Source organism: Eucalyptus grandis, chromosome 3, assembly GCF_016545825.1.
Source record: "Eucalyptus grandis isolate ANBG69807.140 chromosome 3, ASM1654582v1, whole genome shotgun sequence".
Taxonomy (NCBI): domain Eukaryota; kingdom Viridiplantae; phylum Streptophyta; class Magnoliopsida; order Myrtales; family Myrtaceae; genus Eucalyptus; species Eucalyptus grandis.
The window spans coordinates 40,600,463-40,617,847 of NC_052614.1; the positions used below are offsets into that span (position 1 = coordinate 40,600,463).

The 17,385-nt window shown below is 39.5% G+C and overlaps 2 protein-coding genes across 2 annotated transcripts; both read left to right on the forward strand.

Moving 5' to 3' along the window:
- The first annotated feature begins 558 nt into the window (after positions 1–558).
- On the forward strand, positions 559–2,082 carry LOC104439690 (AAA-ATPase At5g57480). The gene has a single exon (XM_010052716.3). It carries the CDS (start codon positions 559–561, stop codon positions 2,080–2,082), a length of 1,524 nt encoding a protein of 507 aa, XP_010051018.3.
- Positions 2,083–14,088: 12,006 nt separating this feature from the next.
- LOC120291449 (AAA-ATPase At5g57480-like) lies at positions 14,089–15,951 on the forward strand. The gene has a single exon (XM_039308806.1). It carries the CDS (start codon positions 14,137–14,139, stop codon positions 15,691–15,693), a length of 1,557 nt encoding a protein of 518 aa, XP_039164740.1. The 5' UTR covers positions 14,089–14,136; the 3' UTR covers positions 15,694–15,951.
- Positions 15,952–17,385: the final 1,434 nt, after the last annotated feature.

Consider the following 17,385-nt stretch of genomic DNA (forward strand, 5'->3'; position numbering starts at 1 on the left):
AGCTAAGAGGAAATCAAAATTCAATAGCGACCAGCCGATGTAAAAATCATATATAACATGTGCCAAAGGGTGGGTTAGGGCCTACTCTTTAGCATCTTTTCCATATGCGACTCCTTCCACTCGCACCCCATAAGAGGAGAAATTATATTAGCCAGAGCCAATCCCTCTCACATCCTAAACCCTAAATCCCCACGATAACATCAGAACCCAAAAACCCATTTTCCAGTAATTGTACTTCGTCGTGTCTCTTTGCTTGTTTTATGCTCTATTTGGAAAGTTGGAGAGGAGAAAATGAGTTATGTAGACAACCATAGGACAACGTGTAATGTTAGGGTACAACGTAGGACGACATTAGAACGCAAAGATTCCCTCCCCCGGAAATTTCAGAAGCCAAAACAAACCCAACCACCTCCCATTTCTCCCTATAAATACAAGCCCCGGGGAAACTCGAATCCCCATTCTTTTAAGCCCCCTTCGTCTCTTTCTTCCACACCCAGAGATCTCCAGAAAAATCTCAACTTTGATTCACGCGGGCACAGATCACACAGAGAGACGGAAATGAAGGGGTTCTGGACATCTCTGGCCCCTCTCCTGGAGTTGCTGACCTTTTGCCAGAGCCTCGTGCAGATGGTGCTCCCACCGGAGCTCCGGTTCGCCTCCCTCAAGTTCCTGAACCGGGCCCTCAACTTTTTCTCCTCCTACTGCTCCTACGACATCATCGAGATCGACGGTGCGAACACCAATGAGCTCTACAACGACGTCCAGCTCTACCTCGGCTCCTTCGTCCGCACCTCCGCCAGCCGCCTCTCCCTTAGTCGCGCCCTCAACTCCAGCGCCACCACTTTCGGCCTCTCCAAAAACGACTGCATGAACGACGTCTTTGACGGCGTTGCTGTCCAGTGGGAGCACGTGGTCGTGCAGCGCCGGTCCCGTACCTTCTCGTGGCGTCCCCTCCCCTACGAGAAGCGCAGCTTCACACTCTGGATCAGGAAGCCCGACAAGAACCTCGTCCTCGACTCCTACCTGGACTACATCATGAATAAGGCCAAGGACATCCGTCGCAAGAGCCAAGAACGCCTCTTTTATATTAATTCGTGCAGCGGGTCGCTCGATTCCCGGAGCCACCAGTGGGAATCGGTGCCCTTCAAGCACTCGAGCACCTTCGACACGTTGGCCATGGACCCGGAGAGGAAGAGGGACATCATGGAGGACCTCCGCGACTTCGCAGCTGGGCAGGCCTTTTATCAGCGGACCGGCCGGGCCTGGACACGGGGCTACCTGCTCTACGGCCTGCCCGGGACGGGGAAATCGAGCATGATCGCTGCGATGGCCAATTTCCTTGGCTATGACATCTACAACCTCAAGCTGACAGAGGTGCACTCCGACTTCGAGCTCCAGAAGCTCCTGATGAAGGCCAGCTCCAAGTCCATCACCGTCATCGAGGACATCGACTGCTCAGTCAATCCGTCAAACAAGTCGAAAGCAACACAGGCCGCCATGCCCCGGAGCTACTACAACCCCAGGGCGCCTGACGCAGCCTGCGGCGGTAAGGACAGGAACAGCAACACGATGATCCTCACAGGGATCCTCAACTTCACCAATGGCCTGTCGTCGTGCTGCGGGAGCGAGAGGATCTTCGTGTTCACCACCAACCACATCGACAAGCTCGACCCAGCATTACTCCGCCAGATGGACATGCACATCTACATGACTTACTGCTCGTACCCGGCGCTCAAGATCCTGCTCCGGAACTATCTGGGCAGTGAGGCTGAAGACCTTGGCGAGGTGGCGACGAGTGAGCTCCCGGAGGCGGTCGAGAAGGCCAAGATGACGCCAGCGGACATAAGCAAAGTCCTGCTCAAGAACTGGAGGAACAAGGAGAAAGCAGTGAGCGAGTTGCTGGAGGTCTTGAAGGCGAGAGCAAAGCGGAACGAGAGGCACGGAGGGTTAAGAGAGTACGAGCTGAACGGGGTGGAGGAAGAGGAAGAGGAGGAGCAAGAGAAGAGGGTTCTGGCAGGAAGCCATTGGAAGGGCGATTCTAGCAGGGAACTAGACGATGATGAAGCAGAAATGCTTATGTGAAAAGGAAAGAAGAAAGCAAAATGCGAGGGAAAAACTAATTCGTCCTTTTTCATTTTCTTTCACTTTTATTTTATTCTCTCTCTCTCTCTCTCTCTCTCTCTCTCTCTCTCTCTCTCTCTCGTGCATAGAAATGATAAATAGAACAGCAATTTGATCTGTCGGGCGTGCATAGAAATGATAAACAGAACAGCAATTTGATCTGTCGGGAACAATGGTTATTTTGCTTCATGGCATGTGACGGCAAACTGGTAAATTTAAATTTCTAAGAGCTCCGAATTCGTGGAACGACTACATTTGAATATTTTTTTTAAGTACTTTCACTAGTGCTTCCCATGGTTATATGGGAAATGAAATACTCTTATCTTCTGTTTTATTTTCCCTTCTTAGCATCTTTCGAAAGCAAGTAGAATGTGGGTTTTGTTTGAAAAAAAAGGGGGCAATTTAATTTTCAGAAAAGCAAGAGTTAATTACAAAACTTACTTTTACATAAGTTCAGATTTTCGACCCCAAAATAACACTGTGCTCATTGCAGCATCTCCAAAAAACTGCTCACCAAACACTAACATGAGATGTGACACTTTTACTAATTTAATCCCTAATCTTAAATTAATGAGAGGATTATATTAAATATTTTCATATAATTCAGAGATTACATTATATATGTACTAAAAGTTCGGGGACTACATTAAACAGATCAAAAGTTTAGGAACCACATTGAACATTAGGCTAAAGTTTAGAAATCACATTGAACAAATGAAAAGTTCAAAGATCACATTGTAAATTTTTTACTAAAGTTCAAGATCATTTGTGTCATTATCCTATTTATTTTATATATATATGTATCAAAAGTTCAGGGACTAAATTGAACAAATTAAGGTTTAGGGACCACATATGATTATATTAAATAAATTAAAATTTTATGAATTACATTGTACAATCAGTCAAAATTTATAGATTAATTATGTTATTATCTCATTTACTTTTTGCCAATCCGTTAATTCACTTGTCAAAAAGAAATAAACAAAAACATAAGGTTTGGTAGGGGTCGAGCCAGTTTTGCTTCTTATCGCCTCTTCTCATCGCCCGATTTCCCTTTCAACGTCTTCCACTTTTAATATTAAGAGTCTCTATTTCTTCCAACCTCTTCATTAACTCATGCGGTCTCCTTTTCCTAACCTATTAATGCAATGAAAGTGGAAAAAAGAAAACAAAAACCTTGTCGATTTTTTTGTGAAATTCTAAATAAGACAAGACTAAAAAGTTCCTATCTAAATTAATTTTTACTTTTTATTGAATCCTACACGTAGATGGACCAACAACTGGATGTGACAATAATCGGTCGCTACGATTTTTCAACTTATCAAATAATAAACATATATTCATTTTACAAAAGTAAACTATTTACTAACTGGCTTCATATACTTTACTTTTTTTTTTATCGGTTTTATTTTGTAAGAATGGCTTCACCTTTCGCAAAAGAAATACTTTCGATCAGATGGTTTTTATTTATTGAGGGCTTAGTGGTCCTCGTCGGGCTTTGTAAGAAAAAGAAAGAATTTAAAAAAAAAAAAAAAAGTAAAATAATCTTTTAAAAATTCAGAATTTTTTTAAATGAAAAAATATATATAAAAGTCGTCCATGTTAGTACTAGTTATTCTACATGGTATGGCTGGCATCCACGTGAGTAATTTCTGGCTAAATTTGGTTGGAATGACAATATTGAAAAATCGTCAAAAAGTTGAGATCACGAAATTCTTAGTCTGTATTTATCTCAGGGGGATTGATTAAACTGTAGGCTATTCATACACTATAACATGGATTCCAACCTTTACAACAAATGCATATAAGGTCATCTCCCTGCAAGGCCCTGCACAAGACGTTAAAATGACACGGGGCAAGACATGCGAATAACCAAAACCGTTAATTTTAGTTGGGAAGGAAGCACTAATTAACCCCTGGAAAATGGGCATAGATCCGGATCAGGGAAAAGATACATTTGACACCTTAAAGTTACAAGAAGCTGGAGAAAATTAGGTGAAGGTCGTAAAAGGATAGTATTCATGTTAATTGAATAAGCAAATTATTTCCAGGCAACATGTAGGTAATTCCAAAGTCAAGTTGGCTTACCTGAAGTGATAGTGCACTAGCAGCAGGGATCAACATCAAGTCGACCCTCGATAAGGGGTACTGGCATAGGGCAATAGAACAATGTGCAATCTCAAGGATCCAGAAACTCCTTGCATTTCATTGAGGCCATCATAGTGATCACAAAGCTAGTAAGCCCATCCCGTCTAGCATTGCTAAGAAGCCTTTATATATAGTGGTAGTAGAATGAACATAAACACGTGTCATTACAAAGGCAATAGGTTACAAACCTTTGCCTTCAATTTTCTTTCCAGACCAAAGAACTTTAATGCCGATAACACTAGGTCTGCTGTCTTCTTCCGCATGTGTTCAACCAGTATGTCGTCGTACACAATTACATCTGATTCTTTCAAAAATTTGCATTCTTGTATACCTGAAAAGACTTTTCCAGCTTCTTCCATAGTCCCGTGTTTACACAATCCAGAGATGATAGCAGAGTATGCAACATCACTTGGAGGGAAGCCCTCTTGCACCATCTCATCCAAGACTTCAACCACTTTCTCAACCTGCTCTGCCTTATTCTCATGGAAACAAGTCAGAGAGTACTTCAAATCCATGGGTCCGCTTGTGATATTGGCTAGCCAATCACGAACGAGCATCATAGTCACATCGATCTTCTTATTTTGTCGAGTTCTTTAGCGAGAGCACGATATGCATCTACAAAGGGAAGACACGGCATTTCTATTATCTTGTTATAACATGTGCATGGTCTTTTATATGCTCCAATCGCTAAAAGACATTCGATGGCGATACTGTAAGTCAAAGAATCAGGCTCGATGTGGTGGTTTTTCATTTCGTCAAATAGAGACTTTACCAATTTCAACTCAACAAACTTTTTCAAAGCCCCATCATGACATTGTACGTTGACACGCTGCAGTAACCTTTTACTTTCAAGTCCCTGATGTCGGGACTTTCCTTTTTCGTCCGGGGGGGAATGCCAATAGGTTTATGGGTATTACTAAAAAAGTGGGCCTACAACCTCAATTAGGTGCAGGCTCTTCTAAGTCTATATCTTGTGCAATGTTAAGGTAGTCAATGTTAAATCAAATTGACACTATGTGGGTTTTTAAATGAGAAGTCACCATAGATTATCGAGTTAGTTAAAAACCAAGTCAGGCATGAGAATGTGCCTTACTTCCTCTACAACCAAAAGATCTAGTGTCAAGGACTTAATTACACTAATTAATCAATTAATGTTATTACTGTACCTAAACTTATTCATTTCAAAAAGATGTTTATCAAGAAGTTTAGATTAATTTTAAACCTATCTATTAACATGTGAGATGATTATGCAAGTGTGCAATCATTAAAATAACGATCAATTACTAAAAAGCATTAAATAAATTATAAGGATAAAAGCAATAATCTTACACTAGGAAATAAGAAAAATACCATTCTTAACTAATCTAAAAGGAAAAACAATCAACATTTTAAAAGTGCGCAATCAAGTGATAATCAAAATAGAAATGTGCAAACAACGCATTTGTCTCTAAGAACATTTGAACCCTATTGTAAAGTCCTTGGAGTTTGTTCAATTTTGAGTGCATTTTTATCAAGGATTTTTACACATTTTAAGAGAAAAATATTACAAAAGCATATTTTTGAAATTTTTTGGAATTTTTTAAAAAAAAAAAATTAAGAATTTTTTTAAAAAAAATATTTTTTATCCGAAAATAGGGACCCGGGCTGGGCCCTTGAGCCCGGTCACTCGAATTTGGGCTCACGGGCACAAGATCGAGCCTTTACAGAGAAGGACCAATCGAAATCCAATTCAAACTCACTTATGACAAGCCCCGGCCCAGATTCATCTAATTCAAACTGGCCCAAACTCCCCAAGGTCCAAGCGGGCCCAAATATACCAATCTTATTTTAAGCTTGAACCCATTAATCTCATTTAAACCCGAAGTCCAACGATACGAGACCATAGCCACGTCTTCTCACATTTCCTTCTCAGGACCCCTGCACTTTTCTTCTTTAGCATTGATCCCTCCCAGATCCCTCCTTCAACGCTCACGCCCATTGCTTCACGGCGAATGGCAGCCGATTAACACACCCATACGCCCACAGCAAATCAGCAACTAACGCCCCTTGTCCCAGTTGGCCTTCACCTCGACTCACCGTTGGAAAAGCAAACCTATTCTGACACTCACCGTTGGAAAAGCAAACCTACTATCATCACTCCGGCTAGTCATTGCGTTCCACAGAAAAACACAATACGCACAAAGAAACGGCACATCAAGCAACGAATCAAAAGAAAAACTACAAAGCCGCGTCTAAGGACCAACAAACACCCAGGATCAACTCAAAATCAGAGGAGGCGTAAGCGAAATTCCGGTTTGAGCATTTCATCGATCGCATGAGGTACATTGGCTTAAAAAGGGAGACGAAGGAACCGACCGAGTCCGAACTCGCGCCGGGACTTATGACAATCAACAAGCAACGACCCAAGAACCGCGCACACATACGGACGGGGCTGGAACTCACGCGAACCGAACAACGGCAACCCCGGTCTGGTGAGCCCGAAGCAGGGCAAAGCAAGGCACAAGAAGTAAAAACAGGGGGGGTCGGTGGTGCTCCCTAACCGGCTCGGTCGCAACGAATGGAGGCAAGCTCGATAGATCATACTACGTCCGGTTGCCTCGCGCGCCCTGAGCCGGGATCCTCGGAAATCGACACGACCCACAAAAGAAAAAAAGCGCCGAGACCTATCGTGGGGAAAGGGACGAGAAGACCAGATGAGGAAAGGGTCGGGCCGAGAAATAGAAAAGAGGGAAAGAAGAGGGCTAGGCCCAAGCGGGGGACGGTAAAAGGAAGATGAATTTTGGCATTATGAAAAATGTTTTCCAGATTTTTTGGCGTTCGTTTTTTCGAAAATGAACTTGAGAAAAATGCTTTTCCATAAAAGGAAAAAGGTCTTTTATATTAAAGGAAAATTTTTTCCACTTTTGAAAAGTGGAAAACATTTTCCTCACTTAATATCTCCTATCTCATATCTCTACAAATCATCACTTCCTCTCCTCCTCTCATTTCTTTTTTTTTTCTTTTTTGTTTGAATTATTTTTTAATTTTTTTTTCTTTTTTAATTCAAATTATTTTTAATTTCCTTTTTCTTTTCTTTTTTTTTTTTTCTTTTCTTTGTTTCCTATCTTCTTCTTTCTTGGCTAGTCATCGTCGTTGTTAGGCGAACCTCGAGCTTGTCAATCTCAAGCTCACGCTCTGCACTCTTGCTTATTTTTTTCTTTATTTATTCTACCTGCAGTTGTACATTGCTCAAGCAAAGGGCTCTACATGCTTGTTTCTTTTTTTTTTCAAAAGACGCAGGAGAGAAAACGCCACTCAACTTAAAGATTCTCATGAGAGCTGTATATACTTTGCTTCTTTTCTCTTTTACTTCTTTTCTGTTTTGCTTCTTTTTAAAATTCATACGAACATTTTTTTAGAGTAGATGGTCTTTTGGCAACAATAATGGAACAAAAATATGAAGTAAGTTTGTCTAGATTTAAAGGCAAGCTCATATTTAATGGATTTATAGGTCAGTAAGTGATGCGTGCCTAATTGGTGAAGTCTTAGAAAATATTTTCCTTACCGAACACTGGAAAATATTTTCCGAAACATTTTCAGATTTTAGCCGAACCATTTTCCGCGAAACCAACAGAACTTGAAACAATTGTTTTATTCATGTTTTTCCCTTGGAGTCTGGAGAATGTGTAAACAAGTTATACAATGATTTTTCATCCTTTTGTTAATTGACAAATTTTCAAAAACTAGTTTTCTTTTAAAAATTCATGACATTTGAAAATATACAAAAATTCTACAATATGCATCTAATGTAGGTACGTCTGTTTCTTTATCCGTTGATGCAACTTTATGGAATTTTATGTAATATTCCAATGTGCTTAGAGACATTTTCAAATAGAATATTGTTTTAAATATATCATGAATAATTACTCTATAATATTTAATGATATATGACATTTAGATTGGCACGCATTATTTACTAGATAAATAATGTGTTATGCTCTAATCGATCATTCTAATGTGATTGATTGTAAGAGGCATGCTTTTAAAAGGTCTATTTTATTGTGAATATTTCTTTTTTTTTTGGGCGGGGGAGTACTTTTATGGAAGCAATATTTCTATGACTGTTGCAAAATTATTTGCACATAACCTAAACTAAAACTTTAAGAAAACAAAGTCTAAAATAAGACAGAGAAGACGAAAGTTGACCTCTCGATTGTCCGTCTCTAATTGGAATATGTGGCTGGGAGTTCACTGCTATTCTCAAGAATAACGGTGACCGTCAGGCTAGTAGCAACCTGCTTTTTTATTTTATTTTTATTTTGATTTTTGTTATAAATTTAAATTGAGAGATAAAATCCTAAGATAGCCCCGTACAATCAATTTTCATGAATATGATTAAAAATAAATTAAATACTAGAATATAAATAATTACGAATGAAAAATATTATCATCTATTATCCATTTATTTTGTGAAAAATGTGGATTTTTTTGGAAAATATCTTTTAAGAAGTCATTTTCCGAGGAAAAATGTAATTACTTTCGAGTGTTTTGGTAATATCTAAAAATGAAATGGAAAATATTTTTGGCTGTTCGGTAAGAATTTTTTTCCTCTATACACTCTTTTTATTTAAATTGATTTTTAAAATTGAATTTTATTTTATTATTTTATTTTTATTAAAAAATTGATTATTAAATTAATTTTATTTTTCCTTTCCTTTGCTTTTCTTTTTTTCTTTTCCTTTTCTTTGTTTTCCACTTCTTCTTTATTGGCCAGTCATAAACTACACCAACAGTTAGCAACCGGCCATAGGCGAGCCTCCAGCTCGCCGACGAGCACGAGGCTTGCACCTTTGGTGAGCACAAGGTCACCGCTTGCCAGATCGACAAGCGCAAGCGTTGAGCTCGAGGCTCATCAATCTGGCAACCGGTGAGCTCGAGCATGATGGCCGCAATGGCCAATTTCCTCGGCTATGACATCTATGACCTCGAGCTGACCAAGGTGCACTCCAAGTCGGAGCTCCCAAACCTCCGCGTGAAGACCAGCTCCAAGTCCATCATCGTAATCAAGGGCATCAACTACTTGGTCAATCTCCAACCGGTCCAAGGTGCCCCAAGCCGTCACGCCTCAGAGCCACTACGGCCCCAGCCCCAGCCCCAGCGTGCCTGACTCCACGCGCGGCGGTGAGGACGGGAACGACAACACCATCGCCTTCGTGGGGCTGCTCAACTTCCCCGGCGGCCTGTGGTTGTGCTGCGGGAGCGAGAGGATCTTCGTACACACCAACAACCACTTTGAGAAGCTCGACCCAGCATTGCTCGAGAGCAGCCGCATGGACATGCAAATCTGCATGAGCTAATATTAAGCGCTCCGCATTCGTGTCTTACTATAAAATAAGATGGGATTTTTCCACTTGGTTTTGTTCTTTTGGATGAGGGGGTCCCACATCTGGTCTTGTGTTAGGCGCAGTTTTTGGAGATGTTGCAATGGGCATTATGCGATCATAGGTCAATTATCTTTTTAAGAAAAGAATTTTGCTATTTTATCTTAAGTAAGGGAATGCTATTTCTTAGTTAATTTTCATTAAAAACAAGCCAAGTGTACATTTATATTTTGTAAAAATAGAAATTAGTAGCAAAAGAACAAAAATAATTATAATAAATTATAATAAAATAAACAAATAAATAAATAACAAATAAGAAATGATAAATAAAGATGGAGCCGGACCCCTCTCTCTAGATGTTCAAATTCAAAGTTCATCAGCTACATATAATCCATACCAAAATGTTCCCTAAACTAGACATCTAGCATGTACTCACCCATGAGAAAGAGTATGCCTTCGGTTAATAGGCTCTAGGAAAATCAACAAAGGCTACGTTTGGTCGTTCGGATTTCTAACTATGATAGAACTTGATAGGGATATAATATAAAATCTTTGGATTTTTCTATATCCTATCAATTGTTTAGTGTGATATTAAAATCGGATATATTCACATCATATCATATATATTAAAAAAAAAAAATATAAACAGCATATCATTGTAAATGAATCTAAAAACTTATAAATGGAGATGGTGAAAATCTCTTTGACACTATTCCTTATTTTATTTTATTTTATTTTATTTTTCCTCTTTTATAAATTATTTTCTTTTATTATTTCTTTTTTTCCCCTTTCATCATTCTTTAATAAAATTTTATTAAATAGTAAATTGTACTAACATACCTAAAATACAAAAATACCTAAAATATATATATATAATAAATATAAATATATAATTTATAAATTGAATATTTATTGTAAGATAGAATTAAAGTTGAATATATAAATTAAAATAAGATTAAATTAAAAAAAATAAATTTTAATTTTAATTTTTTAATTTCTTAAATCAAAATTCAAATATTATTTATATTGAAATATAATTTTAATTTTGTTAATTTAAGAAATTTATTATTTGAGAAAATAACTTTCCTATTATAGACATTATAAATCCTATATACTTTTATCCCACCTCTTCCATAGAATAATTTTATCTGGTCTATATTTCCCTTATATCCGACTTTATCCTATCCTAATCAAGCACTAAACATAAGATAGCATAAATCATATCATATTTTGAATTTTATCTTGACCATCAAACGTAGCCAAAAGGCAAAGGGCTACTGAAAAAGTTTCGTGATATCAAGTGAGGGGGAGGCAAGACACAAACCCCTCACTTGTTTGATGATTGATGTATGTGTAAATTTCAAGTACAAAACTTTTGTAAAGAGACTAGATTGTAATATCAGGCCCATTCATTTAGCCTGCATATTTTATTATCCAAGCCCTCGACCCAGCCCATGTCTCCTATATACCAAGCTCAGCCCATCTTCGTTTGGTGTATGTATATAAAATTCAGTCCCTAACTTACACTTCGCAAACTGTTTAGCATGCGTAGTCAACTTCAAAATTTCATTTTTGGGAAAATTGTAAACTCAAATTGATATCCGTAAAATGTTATAATTTCACAACACCCTAAACTGTCATGTGTGTGCATGTACAGCTTGACAACTACTCAATCAAACACAGCAACTTAGAATTGACATAAATCCAAATTTCATGTTATAACTTCGATAATTCCTTCAATTAGATGAATAAAGGTTTTGAGTACTTAATAGGTGTTGTTAAATGATGTTAACTCGGAATGATAAGTTGTCTCGATCATGAATGTGCAAAAACTCTCTCTCTCTCTCTCTCTCTCTCTCTCTCTCTCTCTCTCTCTCTCTCTCTCTCTCTCTCTCTCTCTCTCTCTCTCTCTCTCTCTCTCTCTCTCTCTCTCTCTCTCTCTCTCGTGGACAAGCTCCCTTCTTTAGTAATGTGATTCTTCTTCTTCCTCTTACAATCACGCACGATATGTTGAAGAGAAAATAAAGGTGGACCGTGCTTGGTTTATAGGAGACACGGGCTGGGTTGAGGGCATTGATTGTTAAATATGTGGGCTGCATTAATGGGCCCTATATTATAAGACTTGACCTCGAAGCTTGCAGCCGCCATGGCTAGATTTTTATTTTTTTGGGTCGAAACCATGGCTAGATTCGGTAGGTGGTCAAGTAAGGGTTACGCCGCCAGAGGTCTACGTGGCAGTGGGCAGCTATGGCGAGTACTAAGGAAGCTTTGGCTGAGCAATCCAAGTTGAAGAGATGAATAGTACTTCGAAATTTCCATTTATTTTCTTAGCTAATTTTTTTTAAAAAAAACCAAAACTAGTAAAAAACATAATATAACAAATAATATACTCTGCCGTGTTATTAAGCCTTGGAACAAGATCCTGTGAGCTAAGCTCTAATCTAAACATGCAATTATCTCTAATTTAAATGATGCAAACTTCCTAACTAGTCAAAAACATAGTATAACAAAACATGAATCAAATGGAAGTTGTGACATACAACTCTAAACTAAATGCAACTCTCATTTTTTTTTCTTATTATCTTTTTATTTATCAGTTTCTTAATTATTTTTATTCACGGTAAAAATGATTTAAAGCCCAATTATGCTAATTGCATATCGGAAAGTCATAATCTAAATGCTATGCTTATAATCAATTCAAATGCAATGCAATCGTGTGAATATGGCTTAAAATTAATGCAAACACGTAATGGGGATGCCCTGGAACCATCGAGACCCCCTAAGGCAACCATGGGACACCTCCCAAAGTTTTTCAACTACTACCCACCAAGCTTGAATCAACAATGACTCGGCGATCAAAACCTAGTCAGTCATGGTTCGGCAATCAGACTCGAACCAAATGGGCTCTAGCACCTGGTAGGTTGGCTCCTAGGCATTCATTAGTCAAAAATTTAATTGCCAAGTCCGAGGTCATTAAACTTCAACGTCTCTAGTTTATATGTCCAAAAGAAATTTGACAGAAGAAGAAATGGCTACAGGACATCAAGAGATCAAAGTGATAACGTTTTTTTTTCCCAAGTAGGGGTTGAATCTTGACATTATCAATGAATTCGATTTCTTAGACAATTTTCTTAAAAAATGTATGTTTAAATTTATCGGCGAAATTTAGATGTCAACATGGTCTTTATATAACATTCAAAGGGCATCGTTACATTGGTAGAAACTTCCATCTTTTCATTTTATAAAAAGAAGAAAAAATATGTTACCATAGTCTTCAATGATTGAACTATCGGTACGGTGTTAGAGACAAATTTCGTAACGTTCATTCTCAATTGATTATTAATTTTAGCTTGCGAATCATTCTTTTTTTTAGTTTGGCATTTTTTATTACACGAAACGTGTGATGACAAAACAAATCTCACATCATAATTCCAAAAAAGTCCAATGATTTGAGCTTTTAGACCGATGACGGTCCCATTTTGATATATTTATTTATTCACCAAATAATTTCTTATTGCCGAATTTTCTTTCACATGTCAGAAAGAAGAGAGCAAGAACAGAATTTCTTCCTCTTTTAAATATAAGATTCTCTTTATACTCTCGATTTATTTTTATCAACTAATGAAAATCTCCTTTTTTTACCTTTTCGGGGAATTTTATGTTAACTTACAAATAAAAGGTTGAAGGATTAACAAAAAGAAAAAAACATTTGGCCTTTTATTAGGGTGAATTCCATTGAAAACTCCTAACTTTATATCATATTCTAATTCTACCTCAATTTTGTTTTTACTTCATAAAAAATAATTTTTTTTACTTCATATCTAAATATGTCCTCCGTTATATTTCCATTTAATTTCATCGTTAGAATCTAATGTGTTTGGTGTCCTTGGCATGGTTCTTAGCGAACCATTTGGCTTGTTGTGATTCTTTCTAAAGAAGATGGTGATGGAGGCGTGAAGAAGAAAAAGAAGAAAAAACAAAAAAAATAAGGACAATGAACAGGGACGAAGATCCCACAATGAATTTATTCCAAATGTGAAGAATTGCTATATTAGACAATCGACAACGATTTTGGACCGCAAAGTTAATGGGACAAATCCGAGACTATAATGAAAATAGACTTTTCTTTCTTCTACACAAAAAAAAAAAAAAAAAAAAAAAGTTTGATACAAACGAAATTGTGATTAGTCCTAAAGTCGATAAATTTATTTCTAAAAATAGATCCGTCTTTTATCGGAGCGCTTAAGTAAATGACAAAAAAAAAAAAAGAAGAGAAATATTGATAAAATGCAATAATCAAAAGATCTACTGTCACTCAGAGTCTCCATGGGGTCCATGGGAGGCTGTGAGCCACACATGTTTTTTCTTCATCGACCGAATCGACCCAACCGATCCCTGTATAAATATCTTCCTTTCCTCCGGACAACGCATGCCTCATTTTTCATCGTCTCCTGTTTCGACCCTCGGAGATATCCAAGAAAATCTCAGCCTTGACACTCGAACGGAGATGGCAGAAAGGAAGGAGTCTTGGACATCTCTGGCCTCCCTCCTCGGCACCCTGGCCTTCTGCCAGACCTTCCTCCAGACCTTCCTCCAGGTGGTGCTCCCGCCGGACCTCCGTCTCGCTTCCCTCAAGTTCCTCACCCGGGCCCTCCGCTGCTTCTCCTCCTACTGCTACTTCGACGTCGCCGAGATGGACGGCGTCAACACCAACGAGCTCTACAACGCCGTCCACCTCTACCTCAGTTCCTTCGCCTCCACCTTCGCCTCCGCCAGCCGCCTCTCCCTCACCCGCGCCCGCAACTCCAGCGTCACCACCTTCGGCCTCTCCAGCAACGACTCCATCGCCGACGTCTTCAACGGCGTCGCCGTCCAGTGGGAGCACGCGGTGACGCAGCGCCACTCCCAGCCGTCCTCGTGGCGGTCCGTCCCCGACGAGAAGCGCGGCTTCACGCTCCGGATCAAGAAGCGCGACAAGGACCTCATCCTCAACTCCTACCTGGACCACATCATGGGCAAGGCCAGCGACATCCGCCGCAACAACCAAGAACGCCTCATTTATACTAATTCTCGCGGCAGCGAGTCCCGCGGCCGCCCTTGGGAGGCGGTGCCGTTCAAACACCCGAGCACCTTCAAGACGTTGGCAATGGACCCGGAGAGGAAGAGGGACATCATGGAGGACCTCCGCGACTTCGCGGCTGGGCAGGCCTTCTACCAGAGGACGGGCCGGGCCTGGAAGCGGGGCTACCTGCTCTACGGCCCTCCTGGGACGGGGAAATCGAGCATGATTGCAGCCATGGCCAATTTCCTCGGCTATGACATCTACGACCTCGAGCTGACCGAGGTGCCCTCCAACTCCGAGCTCCGGAAGCTCCTCATGAAGACCAGCTCAAAATCCATCATTGTCATCGAGGACATCGACTGCTCAGTCAATCTGTCGAACAGGTCGAAGGCGCCCAGAGCCCCCCCTCCTCAGAGCTACTCTGATCCTAACGCCCCCAATGCTGCGTCTGGTGGTAAGGACTGGAACAACAACACTATGACCCTATCGGGACTACTCAACTTCACCGACGGCCTGTGGTCGTGCTGCGGGAGCGAGCGGATCTTTGTGTTCACCACCAACCACATCGAGAAGCTCGACCCGGCATTGCTCCGGAGCGGCCGGATGGACATGCGCATCTGCATGAGCTACTGCTCCTACCCGGCGCTGAAGATCCTGCTCCACAATTACCTGGGTAGTGAGGGCGAGGACCTCAGCGAGGCGGCAGCAATCGAGCTCCGAGAGACGGTCGAGAAGGCCAAGATGACGCCGGCGGACATAAGCGAAGTCCTGATCAAGAACCGGAGGAACAGAGACAAAGCAGTGAGCGAATTGCTAGAGGAGATGAAGGCGAGAGCAAAGGGGAACGAGGAGTACGAAGGACTGAGAGAGAAATGCGAGTCGAACGGGGTTGAAGAAGAGGAGCAAGAGAAGAGGGCTCTGGAGAGTCCCAAAGAAGTCAGCGACCGTGAAAACGATTCTTGCCAGAAAGTGGAGGACCAAGAAGAGAAGAAGGCAAATTGAGAGGGAAAATTGATGTCTTTTCCTTTGGAAACCCTATGAATTCGTGTCTTATCATGTCTTATTAAAGCTCCTAGGACTCAGCGAAAATTGTAAGCTCATACGATGTATTGTGTTTATCTACTTTTGTGGGTATGTGTTGTTTTGTTCTTCTTGGGATGGCCGGCCACATCCATGTTTGCTTTAGGCGGCCCACTTTAGGGATGTTGCGATGTGCATAGTGTGATTTTGGGTCAATTATCTTTGTTAATATGGAAAAAGTCCAAGTGAAAGTAAATAAAATGTGTATTGTCAGATTGCTTCATGCTGTCTAGTTGTCGTTTATCTTGACTTTCTGTTACTCTAGTGTGGTCGTCCATTGCGCTGATCGTTGATATGATTTTCTCTACAATGCATGAGCGATTGGGTAGGGTGAGTTTATTTATTATTCAATGGACTTTTATTTTAGAAACTTGTCTTGCTTGCGGTGAAAACATCAATCATGTCATATCTTGCATTAGGAGATCGCATATTCTTCTCATTAGAAATCAAAAGAATATTCATTCTTCATGTTTAAGCATAGTCAATGATTAGTATAGATTATTTCTTAATTGGTTAAAGCCATTATAGGCAGTTCCCTATTTTAAATCATAAAAAGAAAATACAAAAAATTATTAGCATTGCATTGCTGGGTCATTTTTAATAAACATCATTAGGTGTCCTAAAATTTAATCTTCATTTCCGTAAGAAATGAAAATACAAAATCTCTCAGGAGTTTAAATAATAAGATCGTTTCATAATTAACCATATGTCATGTCATTAGAGTTGGGTATTGGTTGCGTGTATGTTGATCAATATGGGAAAATGATCAAATAAGTCCTAAATTTATTATAATTTTGCCAAATCAGTCATATTTTTTTTTGTCAATTTAGTTCTAAACTTTTTGCAATTGTGCCAATTTAGTCTATCCCGTTAATTTTGGTTGAGCAACATTGATGTGGATGCTGGCTATTCGATCGACGTTAATGTTGCAATTTTTAATAATTTTTTTTTTTATTTTTTATTTTATATTTTCCTTTTCTTCCTACTTTTTTTCTTCTCTTCCCGGCAATGGCTAGTGAGGGCTTTGGGTTGGCAACTGGCGACCCTTGCTCAACCTCACCCAAATCTGGGCAAGGCCTAGGGATTGTAGGCGAAGGTGGCTTTGCCTTGATCTAAGTGAGGCTTACTTTGCTCGTAGTGCCCGCTATGAGGTTGGTGTCCCCTATAGTCCGCGCGGCCCCTACGTCTCGCCCAAATCTAGGTGAGGGTCATTGGTTGCCGGCAGGGGCTTTGCGGCCCTCACGACCACTATGGGGAGAAAAAAGAAAAAGAAAAAGAAAATAAAAAATAATTTAAAAATTCGAAAAAATAAATAAAATATTATTAATAAATTGCTAGATCAGTCTTGACAAGCTAAAATTGGCTGGATGAATTAAATTGGCAAAATTAAAAAATGTTTAGGACTGAATTGACAAAAAAAAGTTTGGGATTGATTTGGGAAAATTGTAATAGATTTAGAACTTTTTTGGTAGTTTTCCTAATCAACACAACATACATGTTATTTAGATTTCATGTTATTACTTAATTTTGAACTCATATAGACATTGAATTTATATTTATTTGTGCTTATTTTCAAAGAAAAACCCAAAAGGAATTAATTGCATTAGCCTTGGT

Bases quoted from the DNA above. Each gene is read 5' to 3' on its own strand.
- LOC120291449 (XM_039308806.1), top strand. From the start codon at position 14,137: ATGGCAGAAAGGAAGGAGTCTTGGACATCTCTGGCCTCCCTCCTCGGC.
- LOC104439690 (XM_010052716.3), top strand. From the start codon at position 559: ATGAAGGGGTTCTGGACATCTCTGGCCCCTCTCCTGGAGTTGCTGACC.